At 46.0% G+C, this 16,804-nt stretch overlaps 1 protein-coding gene across 6 annotated transcripts in view; it reads left to right on the top strand.

Annotated features, from left to right (window-relative positions):
* MOCOS (molybdenum cofactor sulfurase) overlaps positions 1–16,804 on the top strand; it is a 62,297-nt gene that overhangs the window by 10,817 nt on the left and 34,676 nt on the right. For all 6 annotated transcript variants that reach the window (XR_014234182.1, XR_014234183.1, XM_082354229.1 and 3 more), the window contains 4 exons: positions 1,204–1,280; positions 4,251–4,450; positions 10,301–10,417; positions 12,392–12,853. Coding sequence is in view for 4 of the 6 variants with exons in the window: in XM_082354229.1 (XP_082210355.1) it covers positions 1,204–1,280; positions 4,251–4,450; positions 10,301–10,417; positions 12,392–12,853 (856 nt within the window). In the remaining 2 variants the exon portion in view is untranslated. The remainder of the gene's footprint in view (positions 1–1,203; positions 1,281–4,250; positions 4,451–10,300; positions 10,418–12,391; positions 12,854–16,804) is intronic.

Below are 16,804 nucleotides of genomic sequence, written 5' to 3'. Positions count from 1 at the left end.
AACATTCTGCTAATGATATTTTGAGCAATCTTATCCCTAGAGTGTTAAAATACAAAACACGGTATTTCCATTGAAAGCTTCAACTTGCATAAGACTGCTGTTTGTCACCTCACTGTGCCCCAGGCTTCCCCCTCGGTAATGAAGCAGCCAGAGGCGTTTTATCAAAACCTAGGCCCCATCCCGTCATCACCCCTCTCTGCTCGGAGCCCTCCGGCCACTCGTCTCATCCAGGGTGAAGTCCTCTGACTTGCTCTCCTACCACCCTCCGCCTTGCTCTCTTGCACCTGGCCTCACTGACCTCCTTGCTGTTCTGGCTCCACCTGCTCAGGGCCTTTGCTGCACCCTCTCCCTGGAACTCTGTTTCCCTCCAAAACTGTTTCAAAAATGAGCAGTTTCCCTCGCTCCCTTAATTCCACTCAGTCTCTGCTCGAATGAGCTCCCTCAGAGAGGACTTCCCCTGACCATCTTGTCTAAAGCAGCCGCCAGCCCTCCTGCTTCGGCAACTTCATTGCACTCCCTGGCTTGATGCTTATTTGGCTTCCCTGCGTGTTTGCTGTTTGTTATTCCTTGTTTCTGTGCCCTGTGAAGGAAGGGATCCTACGTGTCACGTTAACTGCTGTATCCTTAGCACCTACAACGGTGCCCGGCATGCAGTACATGGATAATAAAGATTTGATGAGGATTTTGTCTAAATGAATAACTATAAAATGCAAATATAATTATAATGATGATCAGGAAGTTTATTGAGAGCCTTAGAATAGCTGTGGTCCTATAGACTTCGGAATCATAGACTCTTGTTAAGAACCTCATGGCTGCACAATTGATCTGACTGGATTGATGGCCTGTCAGTGGTGCTCTCTTGGGGTCAAGGGCAGCATTTCAAGAGCCCACAGCACTTGAGGTTTTGTCAAGTCCGAAGTCTTCCAAGGTGGTGACTGTCTTTCAGGGCCCTTTATCACCACTGCCAGCCCATCCCAAGTAAGCTGCAGACCAGGTCAGGGCCAGAGGCAGCCCGCATGTCTTGGTGTGCATGGCCCTCTGTCTTGAGGAGGAGAGGGGAGAGCAGCATTGTATAAGGCAGCAGAGGCAAGGTCTCCATAGATCACGGCTAAGGCTAGAGTCAAAGCCCCGTTGTCACATACACGAAATGCACACGGAGGAGCTAGCCACAGCTTGACCTCATCCCCCTCACCACCATTACAGGTTTGAAGATGGCACCATCTCCTTCCTTGACGTGATAGCGCTAAAACATGGATTCGATGTCTTAGAGCGCCTCACAGGTCAGTGGACCTCTTTATCTGTGTGGAATTTGCTTCCTGTTGCCCATGTCCTTGAGGGAGCCCTGGCCTGGGTGGGATTCAGATAAGGAGAGAGTCTGTGCAGGTGACCGGCACATGGCAGCTCTGCACTGATGCAGATGAAGCTGATTCTAAAGAACTTCCAGACATGACTTCTGAGGCAAGAGCAAGAAACTGGACCTTTTTTTGGTCAGTTAAAAGAACATTTTAACAAGTGAGAGACATTCCAAATCCAGAGATTAATAACCTCACAGACGCAGAGGAGCCCTCCTTGGTCCCTGCACTGGGAATGCTTACAGATCCTGAGACCTTATTTAGCTCTTACCTCGCTGGGTCTTCCCACAGGGGAGCTTTATGACGAGCCCACTTTGCCCACGAAGGAGCTTATGCTCAGAGAGGTTGGATGCCTTCCCCAGGACCAGGGAGCTTGAACCCGGGAGGGCTAGGGTTTAAACTCAGGCAATGTTTAACGCCTAACCCTGAGCTCCCAAACACTGTCTCTTCTGCTGGCCTTTGCAATGATACATGTTTTCTTTCCTGACAAGTGCTTGGGGTGTGTGAGCAGGTGGGGGACATTCCCCACAGGCTAACACACAGATGGATGCCACTTCCCATCTTATGGGGCTTGGCACAAGGCACAAGGCTGGAAGAACCTCTGTCTGGTGAGCCATGACTCCCCACTCCTGCTGCGCTCTGGGCGCTCCTTTCAGAGGCTAAGCTTCTAGAACGGGGTGACACTGCTTGTATCGTCCACATGGGTATGGGGTTATGGTGAACCAGGGACGCGGCTTAGCAGTTAGGCAGCCCTTCCTCTCTCTCTCTCTCTCTCTCTCTCTCTCGTCATAATAAGGAGACCCTTAGGTCCTCAGCCTAAGCCTAAAACTGCGGGCAGACAGAATTCATAGGAGGGCTGTCATGACAGTAATGCAGGGAGGTGAGTGGGCATCATCTAGCCAAAGAGGAGATAATCAAGATAGACATTGAGAAATGAGCACTTTCTCAAGGACAGATACTAGCAAGGTATCCAAACCACAAGTGAGAGGGTCTGACAGAGCCAGGGGCACCTCTGAAGGCAGATTGACAATATCAGCCCCACAGTAAGGCAAACCCTGATTTTTCCTACTTAATTAGGCTCTTTTTTAGAAAAAATTGTGGTGAAATCTATATAACATAAAATGTACCAGTTTAGCCATTTTTAAATATTCAATTCAGTGGCATTAAGTATATTCACATCGTTGAGCAACCATCGCCACTATCCTTCTCCAGGACTTTCATCATCCCAAACTGAAAAAACAGTAACTCCCCATTTCCCCTCCCCCAGCCCTTAGTAAACTCTATTCTCCTTTCTGTTTCTATGAATTTGCCTATTCTAGGCACCTTATGTAAGAGGAATAATACAATATTTGTCCTTTTGTGTCTGGCTTGTTTCACTTCGCATAATGTTTTCAGGGTTCATCCATGTTATAGCAAGTATCCTTAACTGCTTTGTATAATATTAAAATGATTTAGGGGACTTCCCTGGCGCTCCAGTGGTTGGGGCACCGAGCTTCCACTGCAGGGGGCGCAGGATCGATCCCTGGTCAGGGAACTAGGATCCCGCATGCTGTGCGGTGTGGCCAAGAAACTAAAAAAAAAAAAAAAAAAAAAAAAAAAAAAGATTTAAACATTAACGAAAACAAACAGCAACAGCAAAAAAGAGATACATGTAAAGACAAAATTGTACATTTTTGCAATGTTACCAAAGGGTCTAAATTATCTGAATGCTTAAGTAACATTTTTTTTTTTAAAAAGGAAGATGACTTCCCATTTATTGACTGCTATAGTCTTTCAATGATATAAGCAGTTATACGCATGGGATAAAATAATGTTGGGCCATTGTAAATTGAGATGAAGTAACCATTTCATCTCTTCTCCATGGTCTAGACATTGCTTCCATGTCTAAATGTCCTGTGTAAGCAGGATTTCATCAAGGCACTTAGAGTGAATTTCTGCATGGACTTATTAAAGCATTGATTTAAGAATTTCACTGTTTTTAAAATAGCACTAAGGCTCGTACCTCTGCGCCAGTCATCCTACGTGGGGCAAATGATTTCATGTGTGACGAGGTGGAGAGCTCTTTACATGATGCTCTTTGTGTAGTGAAGAGTTTTGGAGTCAAAATCTGTAGTTCCAGGTTGGGGTGCTGTATAAGCAGCCCTTTCTATACACCTCAAAAACTATGCACCAGCATGGGCTCCCGGGAACAGCTTGCTATTGCCAAGTTTGCAAGATCTCTTCTTGTTATTCCTAATACTCTTGCAGTTAATGCTGCCCAAGACTCCACAGATCTGGTTGCAAAATTAAGAGCTTTTCATAATGAGGTTCAAGTTAACCCAGAACGCAAAAATCTAAAATGGATTGGCCTTGACTTGGTCAATGGTAAACCCCGAGACAACAAACAAGCAGGGGTGTTTGAACCAACCATAGTTAAAGTTAAGAGTTTGAAAGTTGCAACTGAAGCTGCAATCACCATTCTTTGAACTGATGATCTTATTAAATTATACCCAGAAAGCAAAGACGATAAGCATGGAGGTTATGAAGATGCTGTTCACTCTGGAGCCCTTGATGACTGATCTGATTTCTTTGATTTATGACATTGTTAGATGCAGTTTTCTTGTACCTCGAGTATTACACATTAAAGTGCAAAAAGCTGGGAAAAAAAAAAAAAAAGAAAGATGACAACAACAATTCCTATGGAAAAATTCCACAGAGGCAGCAGTGGTAAACTGTCGTTCAGTACCAATGACCTAAACATTTATCGTGTGGGCAGTACCATGCACTATTTACAAGTATTTAAAATCATTAATATGAGGTCCAAGTTTGCCAGTTATAATGATCTCATTTTCTTAAAAATGAGATAGTGAATTTTACATTAAGTTCATGATCCCCTTTTGTTTTCGTAACTGTTTTGAGGTGGAATGGAGAACATCAGGCAGCACACCTTTACCCTGGCTCAGTACACCTACGCTGCCCTGTCCACCCTTCGGTACCCCAACGGAGCCCCTGTCGTGCAGATTTACAGCGACTCTGAGTTCAGCAGCCCAGAGGTTCAGGGTCCGGTCATCAGCTTCAACGTGCTCGATGACAATGGGAACATCATTGGTTACTCCCAGGTGGGTTTTCTTTTCATCTTGCTGACCTGTTCACAACAGAATCACTCTTGTCTGGAATTCTGAAGCCTTTCTGAGCCCTGAAATTTGCAGTCAAGGCCTCTGGGCCCTTGCAATAGCCATGATGAATCCTGTGCGCTGTTGGAGAGGCCACTGGTCCTTCCTTAGAGGCTCTTTACTCTTGTTCTAACAGGCACGGCTATTTAGTTCTTCAGGCCTCCTTATTTAGCCACAGGTGATCAATTTCAAATGGGAAGAGAGAGGTCGAGTCTCTGATGGCAGTGGGAGGGGACAGCTGAAGCTTGCCAGCAAGGGAAGACACCCTAATATAGTGTAGACAGAGCAGCCTGTCTGATGTCGTTTCATGTACAAACAGCTTGGTAGCCCCACTGATACATCAGACCATATCTAGTGTTACAGAAAATTCTGGGCCTCTTACCACCATTTGTTTGCATGTTGCTTGGAACTCATAACTCTTTTTTTTTTCAATGAAGTAGGAATGATGTCCTTAGTAGCACAAAAGCCCTTATGTCTACCATAGTTCATCCCTATTATGAGTTCAAAGGATTTGGTAGATTGGTTATAAAATAGTTTCTGTAGATATACCCTTTGTATGTATTTTCCCATGAAAACACTGCAGGTTTGGGAACTGCTTGGATCCTTACCACAGTTGAGTAAGCTGGTCACTGCCCAGTACATTAAAAAATCTAGAGTCACACTGAGCACTCAGACATGGCAGTAGGTGGTCAGCAGATGAGCTGTCACACACTGGGCATGCGGAGCCCAAGGCCCTTCTCAGAGCCCGGGTTTCTAGAACTGCTGTGAGGAGCAGATTTGATCATCACATAAGTTTGGAAGATAGTGGCTCGTCTTCCCTTGAAAGCCACTATCTCTGTACACTTTGTCAAACCCAGAATTTCTCAAACAAAATCCATTTCTCAAGGAATCCTGTCCCCCCTTCTGAATAGCCATAAACTTTCTGAGGAACCAACTTGAGAAATACTCTCTGGGGGAAATGTTGGTTCTCACTGGTGTCCAGGGGCCAACACTCTACAACCATAAGTTGTCTCTTGGGTGAGTTGACTGTGAAGACCCCAGCCCACACTGCCCCTCACTTACACAGCCCAGTGCCACTCAGAAGCAGGCAATTTTAAATGCTTCTGAGCGGTGGTGGAAAATGCATCGGGGCCAAAGGTTTGCCTTCTCAAATACGTTATTCTAGGTTATTGGTACAATAAGTTTCATTCTCGAACCTAAAATAAGTGTATTTTTTGAGGGGTGTGGAGGAGGGCAGACAAGCGACCATGAAGTGAGCTGTGGCAGGCATGTTACCGAACTCAGGTTGGGCTGCTCACCGCTCAAAAGCCAATAATCGAGGGGCAAGTGTCAGTAGAAAGGAAAGGTGCTTTATTCAGAAAAACTGGCAATCTGGGGAGAAAGTGGACTCATGTCCGGAGACCAACTCCGAAGGTTCTGCTCAGCCATGACAATTTTTAAAGGGAAAAAGGGGAAACAGTCTCAGTTAATCATTAAGGTAGGAGATCAGATTCTTCATCATTTTTCCATTGCGTGCAGGCCCACTGACTTCTGATCTTCGTTTGGTACTGTCTTGCCCTCATGGTCCACCTGCAATTGGATGTTCTCTTGCCCCTGTTGTCCACCTGCAAATTTGCTAACAGGGAAGCTGTTATTCTTTAACTACTTAATTCTTCATTCTTACTCCTTTTAATCCAGGAAAGGAATCAACCGGTTAAGCAAGGCATTGTGTACATTCAGTAGAGCAGAAGTCCGGAGTTAGGTTAAATGTTACCTAGTGATCTCATTTTTACAATTAAGGTCTGTCTGAGGAAAACAGAAATGAACAAACAGAAAAGGGGCAAAAGAGCTGCTTACAAATCCCCACTATCAGACATCATTACATTTCTATGGGAATAGGAGTGAAGGTCCATCTTCTGTAACTGCTTCATGCTGAGAGAGGGTGTCGAGATCTTAGAGTGAAAGATGTCGACATGGGTCTGTAGCTCTCTTTGCTGACAATTTTAGTTGCCTGCTCACATATATGGGCAGAGCAAGCTACAGTTATTTCTATGCTGACAAAGATATAGATTATTACGAGCAATAGCATTAATCCCATTCTTTCATCAGACACAGAGTCTGTGACTCTTGTGTCCTAATCATGAACTGCTCAAGCCTTTTCTTTTGTGACTCTGGGAGGCCTGGGAGACTTCAGCTTTTCTACAAATAAGAGGCAGCCTTTGTACTTGGCGGGGAGGTGGTTCTGCTTGGTCCAAGCAGCGGTGAAAGAACCACCCCCCCACCATTTGCCCAGAGAAGCCTCAAGAGGAAGAATCCCCCTCCCCCTCAGGGAGCGTATCTGGGTGCCTGGTTGACTTCACCAGGACCTTCATTCTCCGAGGCATCACACAGGATGAGTTTCTCCCTCTGTGCCTTTGTAGAGGAAGCTCATCCTATGAGTGGAGGCCGAGGCTGAGCCGTGGCCAGCTGTGCCGGCCCAGGAGAATCTTGGGTTTTCCTGGGCTCCTTCACATGTGGGAATTCCACAGGGATTTGGGGGGGCCTTTGGAAAGATCAGATGGCGTCATGGCTGGGTCTGGCTGTCTCTTTTTCAAGGGATGTGTGAAAGAATTGAGCCTTCTGTGAGAAGATTTTGGGTTCTTGTTTTTGACATCCGGGTCTCCGAATTTCATTCTCCCCTCTGTTGGAAGACAGTCTACCCAGTGGTTAAGAGGGTGGGTTCAGATTTGGACTGCCTCTTGCTGGCTCTGGGAGCTTGGGTGAGTTAATGTAAGCTCCCCAAGTCTCCGTGAAATGGAGATAACAATGTTCCCTGCTGATAGGTTGTCACGAGGATTAAATGAGTTACAATGCACAGCCCCTTAGCACTGAGCTGGTATGAAGCAAGTGCTCCATTGCACTGTGGTCAGGCCGCTTTCTCACCCTCCCAGGATGCAACGCTCATCCTGCCCCAGCAGCCAATTCCTTCACCAGGCTGGGCACTGGCCGAGCCTGTGTGGGATTCCAAAGGTCTCAGGGTGAGAGGAGATGAAGTTGTGATGAGAAATTAGTACAAAGGGTAAGCGTGGCCGAAACAGCCTCTTCCACCCACATGCTCTTCTAGGTGGGGTCCCTCTCTCTTCCCCTTAGAATCTTGGCAGGTCTGTGACGCACTCATAACCAACAGAATGCTACAGAAGGTGACACTGCTTGGCTTTGGAGGCTGGGTCAGAAAAGGCCACGCGACATCAGCATTGCTCCCCGGGGCATTCACTTTTGGAGCCTCGAGTTACTGTGTAAGGAGTTTTACACTGAGCGGCCATGCTGTGAGGAAGCCAAAAGCAGGCAGGATGGTGACTGTCTGCTTTGAGCCCTTCTGGCTTGGAGGCCAGACACATACATGAGAAACTGAGTCTCCAGGTGATTCCAACCCCAGACGTCGTGTCGCTCCCAGCCTTCTAGTCTTCCCAGCTCAGACACGCCATCTCCTCTGAGGCCTTTCTGAACTCCTGACAACCCTGTAGCCGTGAGCACAATAAAATGGTTATTGTTTTAGGCCGCCAAGTTTGGGTGGCTTGTTTTGTGGCTGTGGTAGCTGGAATAGTGGATACGGGGTGGGTGGGGGAGACTTCTCATTCAGCTTGGCGGGAGTTGGGGTCGGGGAGTGAGGGGCTTTCCTAGGGGCTGCCCCTTGAATGGAGACCACCTGATCCTGGCGGTGGAGTAGGCCAGACCTAGTGGTGCCGCCAGGTTCTCCAGGTCTCAGAGAGCAGGGAACTCCTGGATTTCACCAGCAGAGGTGGCTTCTTTTCACTCTGACCGTCCAGGGGAGACGGCTAAAGGGAAGACAGTGTGGTCCCCATAAGGGTGTGTGGGAGGTAACACCTCTGTGCCTGCCTAGCGGGGAGGCCAGGCTGACCACGCAGTGACCTGTGTCTGTGTCCCCCACCTGTACTTCCCAGGGAGAAAAGTTTCAAAGGCTTCTCTGACTGGGCAAGATGTGTTTGTTTCCTTGAATGCATTTAGGGCACTCCCCCAAGTTTAACCTGAGTCACCAGGGCTGAGGACCCTCACTGGGCCCCCAGGCCCTTGGGGGAATGGAGCTCTGGACCCACAAACAGAAGAGCTGGGATAAACATCCCTCGTGCCAGCTCACCTTTGAGCCTTGTGACTACGAATCACCTGTCTAGCTTCCAGGGGACAGGAAAGAGCCTGGGAACTTCTGGATTGAATAGCAGTTAGTTCTGTGATTCAACCCAAAGTCTGAGACATTATGAAAAGCAAATCGATAACACACAGTGTCAACACAGTAATGTTTGCAGCCTGGGCTGGGAGCTGAGGCAGAGCTGCTCTGACTGGTAGCTCTGCTAAGTCCTGCTCTGGGAATCTACCCGGTGGCAGAGGATGCCAAGGAGCTGCCCCACGTCCCAGCCGCCCTCAGATTTTATCTTTGTGAATCTCCCTTGAAACATGTGGGCTCTTTTTTCAAAGGTTAATTTATTTAAAAAAAATTTTAACAATTGAGATATAACTGATGTATAACATTGTATTAGTTTTAGGTGTACAGTGCAGTGATTCGATACATATGTATATTGCGAACTGATTACTACAGGTTTAGTTAACACCCATCACCACACATAGTTACAAATTCTTTTTCTTGTGATGACAACTTTCAGGACTTACTCTCTCAGCAACTGTTACATGTGCGATACAGTGTTATTACCTATAGTCACCATGCTGTACATTACATCCCCAGGACTTATTTATCTTATACCTAGAAGTTTGTATCTTTTGACCACCTTCACGACCCCCATCCCTTGCCTCTGGCAGTCACCAATCTGCTCTCAGTATCTATGAATTTTGATTTGATTCCACATGTAGGTGAGATCATACAGTATTTGTCTTTGTCTGACTTATTTCTTAGCAGTTTTCATTATGACTTAGCATATTTCATTATGACTTAGCATAATGCCCTCAAGGTCCATCCATGTTGTCACAAATGGCAGGTTTTCCTTTTTTATAGCTGAATAATAATATTTATAAATCACATATTTTTTATCCATTCATCCTTTGATGGATACTTAGGTTGTTTCCATGTCTTGGCTAGTGCAAATACTGTAATGAACATGGGGGTGCAGATATCTTTTCAAGACAGTGATTTCATTTCCTTCGGATAAATACCCAGAGGTAGAATTGCTGGATCAAAGTTCCAGCAATTAGTTCTATTTTAAATTTTTTAAGGAACCTCCATACTGTTTTCCATAGTTCCTCACCAGTTTACATTCCCACCAGCAGTGCACGAGGGTTCCCTTTTCTCCACATTCTCTCCACCTCCTGTTATTCGTTGTCTTTCTGATAATAGCTGTTCTAACAGCTGTGATATTAGATGCTAGCTATTAGATATTTGAGAGCTGATGTCATTGCGGTTTTGACTTACATTTTCCTAACAATTAGTGATGTTGAGTACCTTTTCATGTACCTGTTGGGCATTTGTATGTCTTCTTTGGAAAAATGTCTGCTCATTTAAGAAATCAGATTGCTTGTTTTACATGTGAGCTCTTAACTTGGAGTTTGGTGTGAATTTGATATCTTTCACTTTTATCAGGCATATGTTTATAACCCAACTGGATAAGATTTAATTATCAGTAACATTTTATAAAATGTGTTTAGTAAACCCACGATAGATCATGGCACTTTAGAGCAAAATTCCAAGCTCATATTTTCATTTTACTGTTAAGAAAGAGAGGTCCAAGTATGGATCTGAAACGCCTTCCCAGGCAATCAGAGTAAAACTGGACACTCCTAACACTGGTTCCATGTCATATATTAAACCCGCAGGTGGATAAAATGGCCAGTCTTCACAACATCCACGTGCGAACTGGCTGCTTCTGTAACACTGGGGCCTGCCAGAGGCACCTGGGGATAAGTGATGAGATGATCAAGAAGCATCTTCAGGTTGGTACTAGACCGTGTGGTCCAAACGCTGGCCAGCAAGCCCCAATGGCGGTGCCTCTAACTTCATTAGAGGCTGGTCGTGTGTCTGGGGTCGGGGCTGGATCTGCGAGCTCATTTCTCTGAGCCCACCCTGTGAATGTGTAAAGAAAAAGGGGTCAACAAAAATAGAAAACACTTCAAGATAGTACCTCTCTGGCAGTCATTTTTTAGTTTGAGGGCAACCATTTAGAGGCAGAAGAGGGTTTTTTTTTTTTTTTTTTTTCCCAGAAGAGGGCTTTTAACAGGGGGCAAGCAAATGTGAAAATGTGCTCGTACATGCAGAGGGCCCTTAGCTAGTTCAGTCCTGCCAGAGTGAAATCTCCAAGCAGAAGGTAGCTCATGTCTGGGTTGGGTGAGGAGAGGAACTCTTCTACGGGGCATTCTGCATTTCTCGGGTCCCCTCTCTTCCTGCCGCTCCTCTGGGCTGAGGTTTGTCACTTCAAGGTACGGCCTGTTTTGAACCATTTCATAAGAATGGTTTGAGTGGCAAAGAGCCCTTATTTATATCAGAATAGTTTCTAACTTAAGTTTCTTTTGGTTGCCACTAAATATTGAATATATTAAATCCCAACTAACTGTGAACAATGTTTTATTTAAAAAGGAGGGGGGGACTTCCCTGGTGGTCCCGTGGTAAAGAATCCACCTTACAATGCAGGGGACGCAGGTTCGATCCCTGGTCAGGAAACTAAGATCCCACGCGCTGCAGGGCAACTAAGCCCACACGCCACAACTACTGAGCTTGCGCGCCTCAACTAGAGCCCACGTGCTGCAAACTACAGAGCCCATACGCTCTGGAGCCCACACGCAACAACTAGAGAGAGAAAACCCGCACGCCACAACTAGAGAGAAGCCCACGTGCCACAATGAAAGATCCCGCATGCCTCAATGAAGATCCTGCGTGCCACAACTAAGACCTGATGCAGCCAAAAAAAAAAAAAAAGATAAATCTTTAAAAAAAAAGAGAGAGAAGGGGTAATTCCCTGGCGGTCCAGTGGTTAAGACTCGGTGCTTCCACTACACAGGGCGTGGGTTTGATGCCTGGTCGGGGAACTAAGATCCCTCACACAACATGGTGCGGTTAAAAAATAATAATAATAAAATAAAATAAATAGAAAGAGAGAGAAGGAGTCTCAGAACACAAACGAATGCAGTTCCAGATGTAATATTGATCGTGTGGAATGCCGTGGCCTCATCTCCTTGGGTGACTGACTTGGGTTCAGCTCTGGGGGAGGTAGGCAGCTGGAGCAATGCCCAACACCAGGCTGCCAGGCTTGGAGAGGCTTGGGGACGTTTTGCCTTTCTTTCACCACCTCCCGACCAGGCACTCATGCTGCCTTTGGCTTTCGTCCTGGCCTTGGGCGGGTTATTCATAGGGGCAGCACCTCTGTCTTGCCCTCTTGTCAAAGGGCAGCTGTCAGGGATGCAGACCTCCCTTTGGTTCTGAGAGAGGCTAAAAGGCATGGCCAGCAGGTGCTCCTCTCACTTAAGCCCTAGGTAGACCAAGGAGCTGACCCATCTGTGCTTCTGAAACTTTGGTCTGTCTTTTGATACCTCTGTGGGTGGGCACTGTGTGCGTGTTTCTGGTAAGTGCTTTCCATGAATGATTTCTTTTAAACTTTAAAAAAACACAATTATTTATTTATTTATTTTTATTGAAGTATAGTTGATTTACAATGTTGTGTCTTTTAAACTTTTTAGTGGCCCCCTGAGATTGCTATAGATCCCAATTCACAGTTGAGCAAAGAGTGACGTCCAGAGAGTGAGTCCCTGTGCTTCTGGAACTATGCCTCAGGCACACGACTCCTATTAGTGTTGCAGTTCTTTTTTCCTGGGTTAATTTTATCTTATAAAATTAACAAAACTTGTTTTACCAAATGGTTTCCACTTTATCCATGAGGAATGAGTCACTCTGGCTGACTTATTTCTTTATTCTAGGCTGGTCATGTCTGCGGTGATGATGTGGACCTCATAGATGGGCAGCCCACGGGATCTGTGAGGATTTCGTTTGGATACATGTCTACGCTTGAGGATGCCCAGGCCTTTCTCAGGTTCATCATAGCAACCCGACTGCGCCCGTCTCATGGCCAGCCTCTCCCTCTGGCCACTCCTGGGGAGGCTGGAGCCCTGCCAGCAGAGAGCAAGGCTCAGAACGCCGTGCCTGCCACCAGGGCCAGACGTAGTCCCTCACCTCAGGAAGATGCTTCCCCAGACTCCAGGGTTTGGGACAACTCACCCACCACTGTGGATGCTGTGAGTTTGCGCCCACCTCTGCTGGAGACCACCAGGACCCAGCAGACCCCTTCAGAGAAAGCTGCAGGCATCCCGGATGGGGGCCTTGGGTCACACATCGTCACCAACCTTTTCCTCTACCCAATCAAATCCTGTGCCGCATTTGAGGTAAGGGTTTTAGTGGCAGCTAAAGAGATTGCTTCTTTTTTGTTTACTTTATAATGTTGTTTGATAAAGCAAAGAAGAAAGTTCAGGAAGTGAAGGAAAGCATGCAGAAAATCAAAATCATAGTAGCCACTCTCATTCTGCCTTTCTTGGTTTGGGCTGACTTTTGACCACGGCTCTGCTTATGGGGACCCCTGAGAGGATCCTGTTTCTGGGTGTGACCACCTAGTTGCTGTTGATAGTTAAGGATGTAACTTTCACTGAATGCGTGTGTGCTGGCTCCCTGCTGAAGCATCGTACGTGCTTTGTTTCATTTGCTCCTCAAAACAATAATATGAGGTGCTGGGTAATATCATCCCCATTTTATAGATATGGAGCCTGGGGGCTATTGAGGTTAAGCACTTTGCCCAGGTCATGACCCCCTAAAAAATGATAGAGCAAGGATTTGAATCCAGGTCTGCTGACTCCTTGGGTCCCTGCTCTCATGCGTCTGTTCCGCTCAGCTCTCCCCGTGGAGGTGAACTACATAATGTCTGTAAACATCCTGGCCTGGTAGTCACCGGAGCTGGGAGCTGGAGACCAAGTCCCAGGGACACACATAGATCATAGAAAGACAGCCTCATAGAAAGTTCCCAGCCTCCTGAGCCTCTGAGGAGGTCCCAGCCTCCTGAGCCCCTGGGATGACAGGCTCCCTGGTTCCTGGTCGGACATACCGTGGTCAAGGCTGTTTGTCACCTGCATTTCGGGCTGATCACACAGGAGCCTGTCCTCCAATCTGAGACCATAAATAAGCAAGTTCACCTCCACTCCTGAATGGAGGCAGGTGAGGAGTGTCAGGACTCTATTTTCACAGATGAGTCATGTCCCATAGAAGAGCCGCGTTGCACAGATAGCGTAGCAGGAATTAGTGTTCCATTTTACAGACGAGGACACTGAAACTCAGTAGGTTTCCTTTTTTGCTAAAGGTCTTCTATCCATCTGCTCTTTCAGAAACTATACACTGAACACCTGCTACCTGCTGGGCCCTGGGCCTGCACTTGCTGTGCAGTGATGAGCAAAATGGAAATGGTTCCTTCTCTCAGGGTGTGCAGTATCTCAGAAGGGAAACAGACACTTTATGACACACACACACATATCTATGTATCTATCTATCTGTCATCTATCCATCCATCTCCATCATCTATCCATAGGCCATGATTTCGTACTAATACCTCCAATTCCAATCCAACACCACATAGTTTATTTAGCCGTCCCCCTTTCTGCACTTGTAAATCCTGTGAGAAACCTGGCTCCCACTGTCCTCACTGAATACTTATTTGCCCAACTCCTTCCATAACCCAAAGCCCAGCTGCACCAGCTGAAAGTTCACCCCTCACATGCCAGCACAGACACACTGGCTGAAAACTTGGCCCAGACAAAGAAGAAGAAGGAAGGAGGAAGCCAGTAAGTGATAGACATGTTCCAACAGATGGGTGTGAAGAACCGTGAAGGGTCTGAGAAACAGCCTGCCACAGTTCCATGGATGCTGACAGAAGACATGAGATTCCTGGGTCAGAGATAAAGGACTTAACTCACCACCCAGCACGCAGCATGAGCTTCATGGTGTGTTGTTCTCTTTGTCCCCCAGGTCCCAAGATAGGGTCCAGAGGGGCCCAGGTGGATGCTGTGCTCATGTTCAGGAACCTCTAACTCAGGAAACCTGACTCTTTCATAATAGGATGCCAGCCAACCTGTGTAGTCTTCGATCAGGGAGAAGCCATTACCTTTATAATATTGGACTGTGAACAAACCTGCCCTCTGCTCCAGAGGGTTGTAGAGCTGTTCACTATACAAGCATCCTTGAAAAGGTAGTCTGGAACAAAAGGGTGCTTCTGCCTGTTAAAACAAGCATGCAGAAATGAGAAATCCATGGAGAAATGCCTCCCAATAATAGACTGTCTTCTCAAAAGTTATTTGTAATTCAAAACATGTTCTCCTATAGAAATAATGATTTAATGGTGGTTTCTGGACCTAGCTACAATTATGTAGACTATAGTATTGCTGAACTTGAGTGCTGTACTAGCAGAAGCAGCCATAGTCTATGGGGAGAGGTCTGATACACAAGACAAGTGAAGGGCAGAGGTAAAGGGATTAACAGCTGTGGATCATCTGATATATTTCAGTTGCTTTACATTTTATACTTTGTTTTAGTTTTCACTTAGTCCTATGAGAAATGAGAATAATGTCCATTTTACACATGACAAAGCCAAGGTTCAGGAAGGTTAGTTGTCCAAAGCTAATAACTAGCTGAGGTGAGATTTAAGCCCAGGTTTGTCAGTCCTCAAAGTACCCTCCCCACTCCCACCCCACTGCACCACATTTCTGCGTCTTGGATACAGGGCTTACCTTGCTTGAGGTTCAGTTTGCCTTGACACTGTTTCTTCTTGAGTTCTGCACCCTCTCCCTGGGGCCCGCAGCTCCTCTCCTTCACTTTCCCTGATGCCTCAGTATTCCCTCAGGTCCCTCCCAGCAGGACCCACCCCAAAGTGCCCCTAGATTAAAAATTGCTTTCCTTTCTTCATTACCCCCAATTGAAGTTTTCAGATTCCTTTGAGAAGTTGATTTGAGTGCTCAGAGGAAAATGACGGGATGAAATTGATTCACAATTAGTGCGCGAATGTTGGTCTCTTAATCGTAATACTATTTCAAAAGCATTGCTTGACCTACACCCTTCTTTAACAGACAGCTGGCTCCAGAAGGGCCCTCATGCATGGAACTACTGCACCTGCCGCGCTGTAAGCAACTTGTGTAACTTGTGGACAAAACTCCTGCAAAGACCTGGTCCCGTGTTATTGAGATTTCATTAGTTTTCCCCTAATGTTCTTTCTCTGTTCCAGATCCCATCCAGGACACCATATGACATTTAGTTCTTGTGTCTCCTTAGGCTCCTCTGGGCTGCACCAGTCTCTCAGACTTTCCTTGTTTTTATAACCTTGATAGTTTTGAGGAGTATCCGTCAGGTATTTTTTAGAATATCCATCAGTTTGGGTTTGTCTGATGTCTTTCTGAGGATTAGACTGGAGTTATGGTTTGTTTTGGAAGTAGGACCACAGAAGTAAAGGGCTATTCTCATCATATCATATTAGGGTACTGTCAGCATGACTTACCACTATTGATGTTAACCTGGATCACCTGGTATTTGCCAGGTTTCTTTGTTGTAAAATTTCCCCTCCACTCTGTTCCCATACTGTTCTCTTTGGAAGCAAGTCACTAAGTGTAGCCCACACTTAAGGGGTAAGGAGTTTTATGCTCCACCTTCTTGAGGAGGGAACACCTACATCAATTATTTGGGATTCTTCTGTATGAGGGATTTGACTTTTTCTATTTATTTATTTATTTATTTATTTGGACTCATGGGTATTTATTTTATACTTTGGGTTATAATTCAGTACTACATTATTATTATTATTACTATTCAATATTTTCCAGTTTTGGCCATTGGGCATGCTTTCATGACTCCTGCGTCCCTTTGACATACCCCCATCAGTTTGTTTTTTGAGCACTTCCTTACTTTTCTAGCACTACAGGGTGCTCCTGGCTCATCTTGTATATTCCCTGACCCAGCCCTAGAATAGACCATTTCTCCAAGGAGTCCTGGTTCTTTTTATTGGAGAATGGTATTAAATGCAAGATCTGGGCACTGGGCATAAGTTGTATTTTAATTTTGTAGAAATATGAAGAATTGAGGAAAACTTACACACTTAAAGTGGATCAACTCAGGGACCATTCCAGTGTAGCCACAATTTGTGCAATAAGTCTGTAGTACCAGGATATGCCTGTTCAGGCATCCACCACTGTGGAAGGACGCACAGAAAGCAGGTGCAGTGGAGGCCTGTGGGGAGGGGAGTGGGACACAGGCTGGGGCGGAGACCTACTTTCAAGTACACTCTTGTGCTCCCAGAATGTTGTACTGTG

This window comes from Balaenoptera borealis (genome assembly GCF_965194805.1).
Source record: "Balaenoptera borealis genome assembly, chromosome: 14".
Lineage (NCBI taxonomy): Eukaryota > Metazoa > Chordata > Mammalia > Artiodactyla > Balaenopteridae > Balaenoptera > Balaenoptera borealis.
This window is presented reverse-complemented; position numbering and strand designations above follow the sequence as displayed.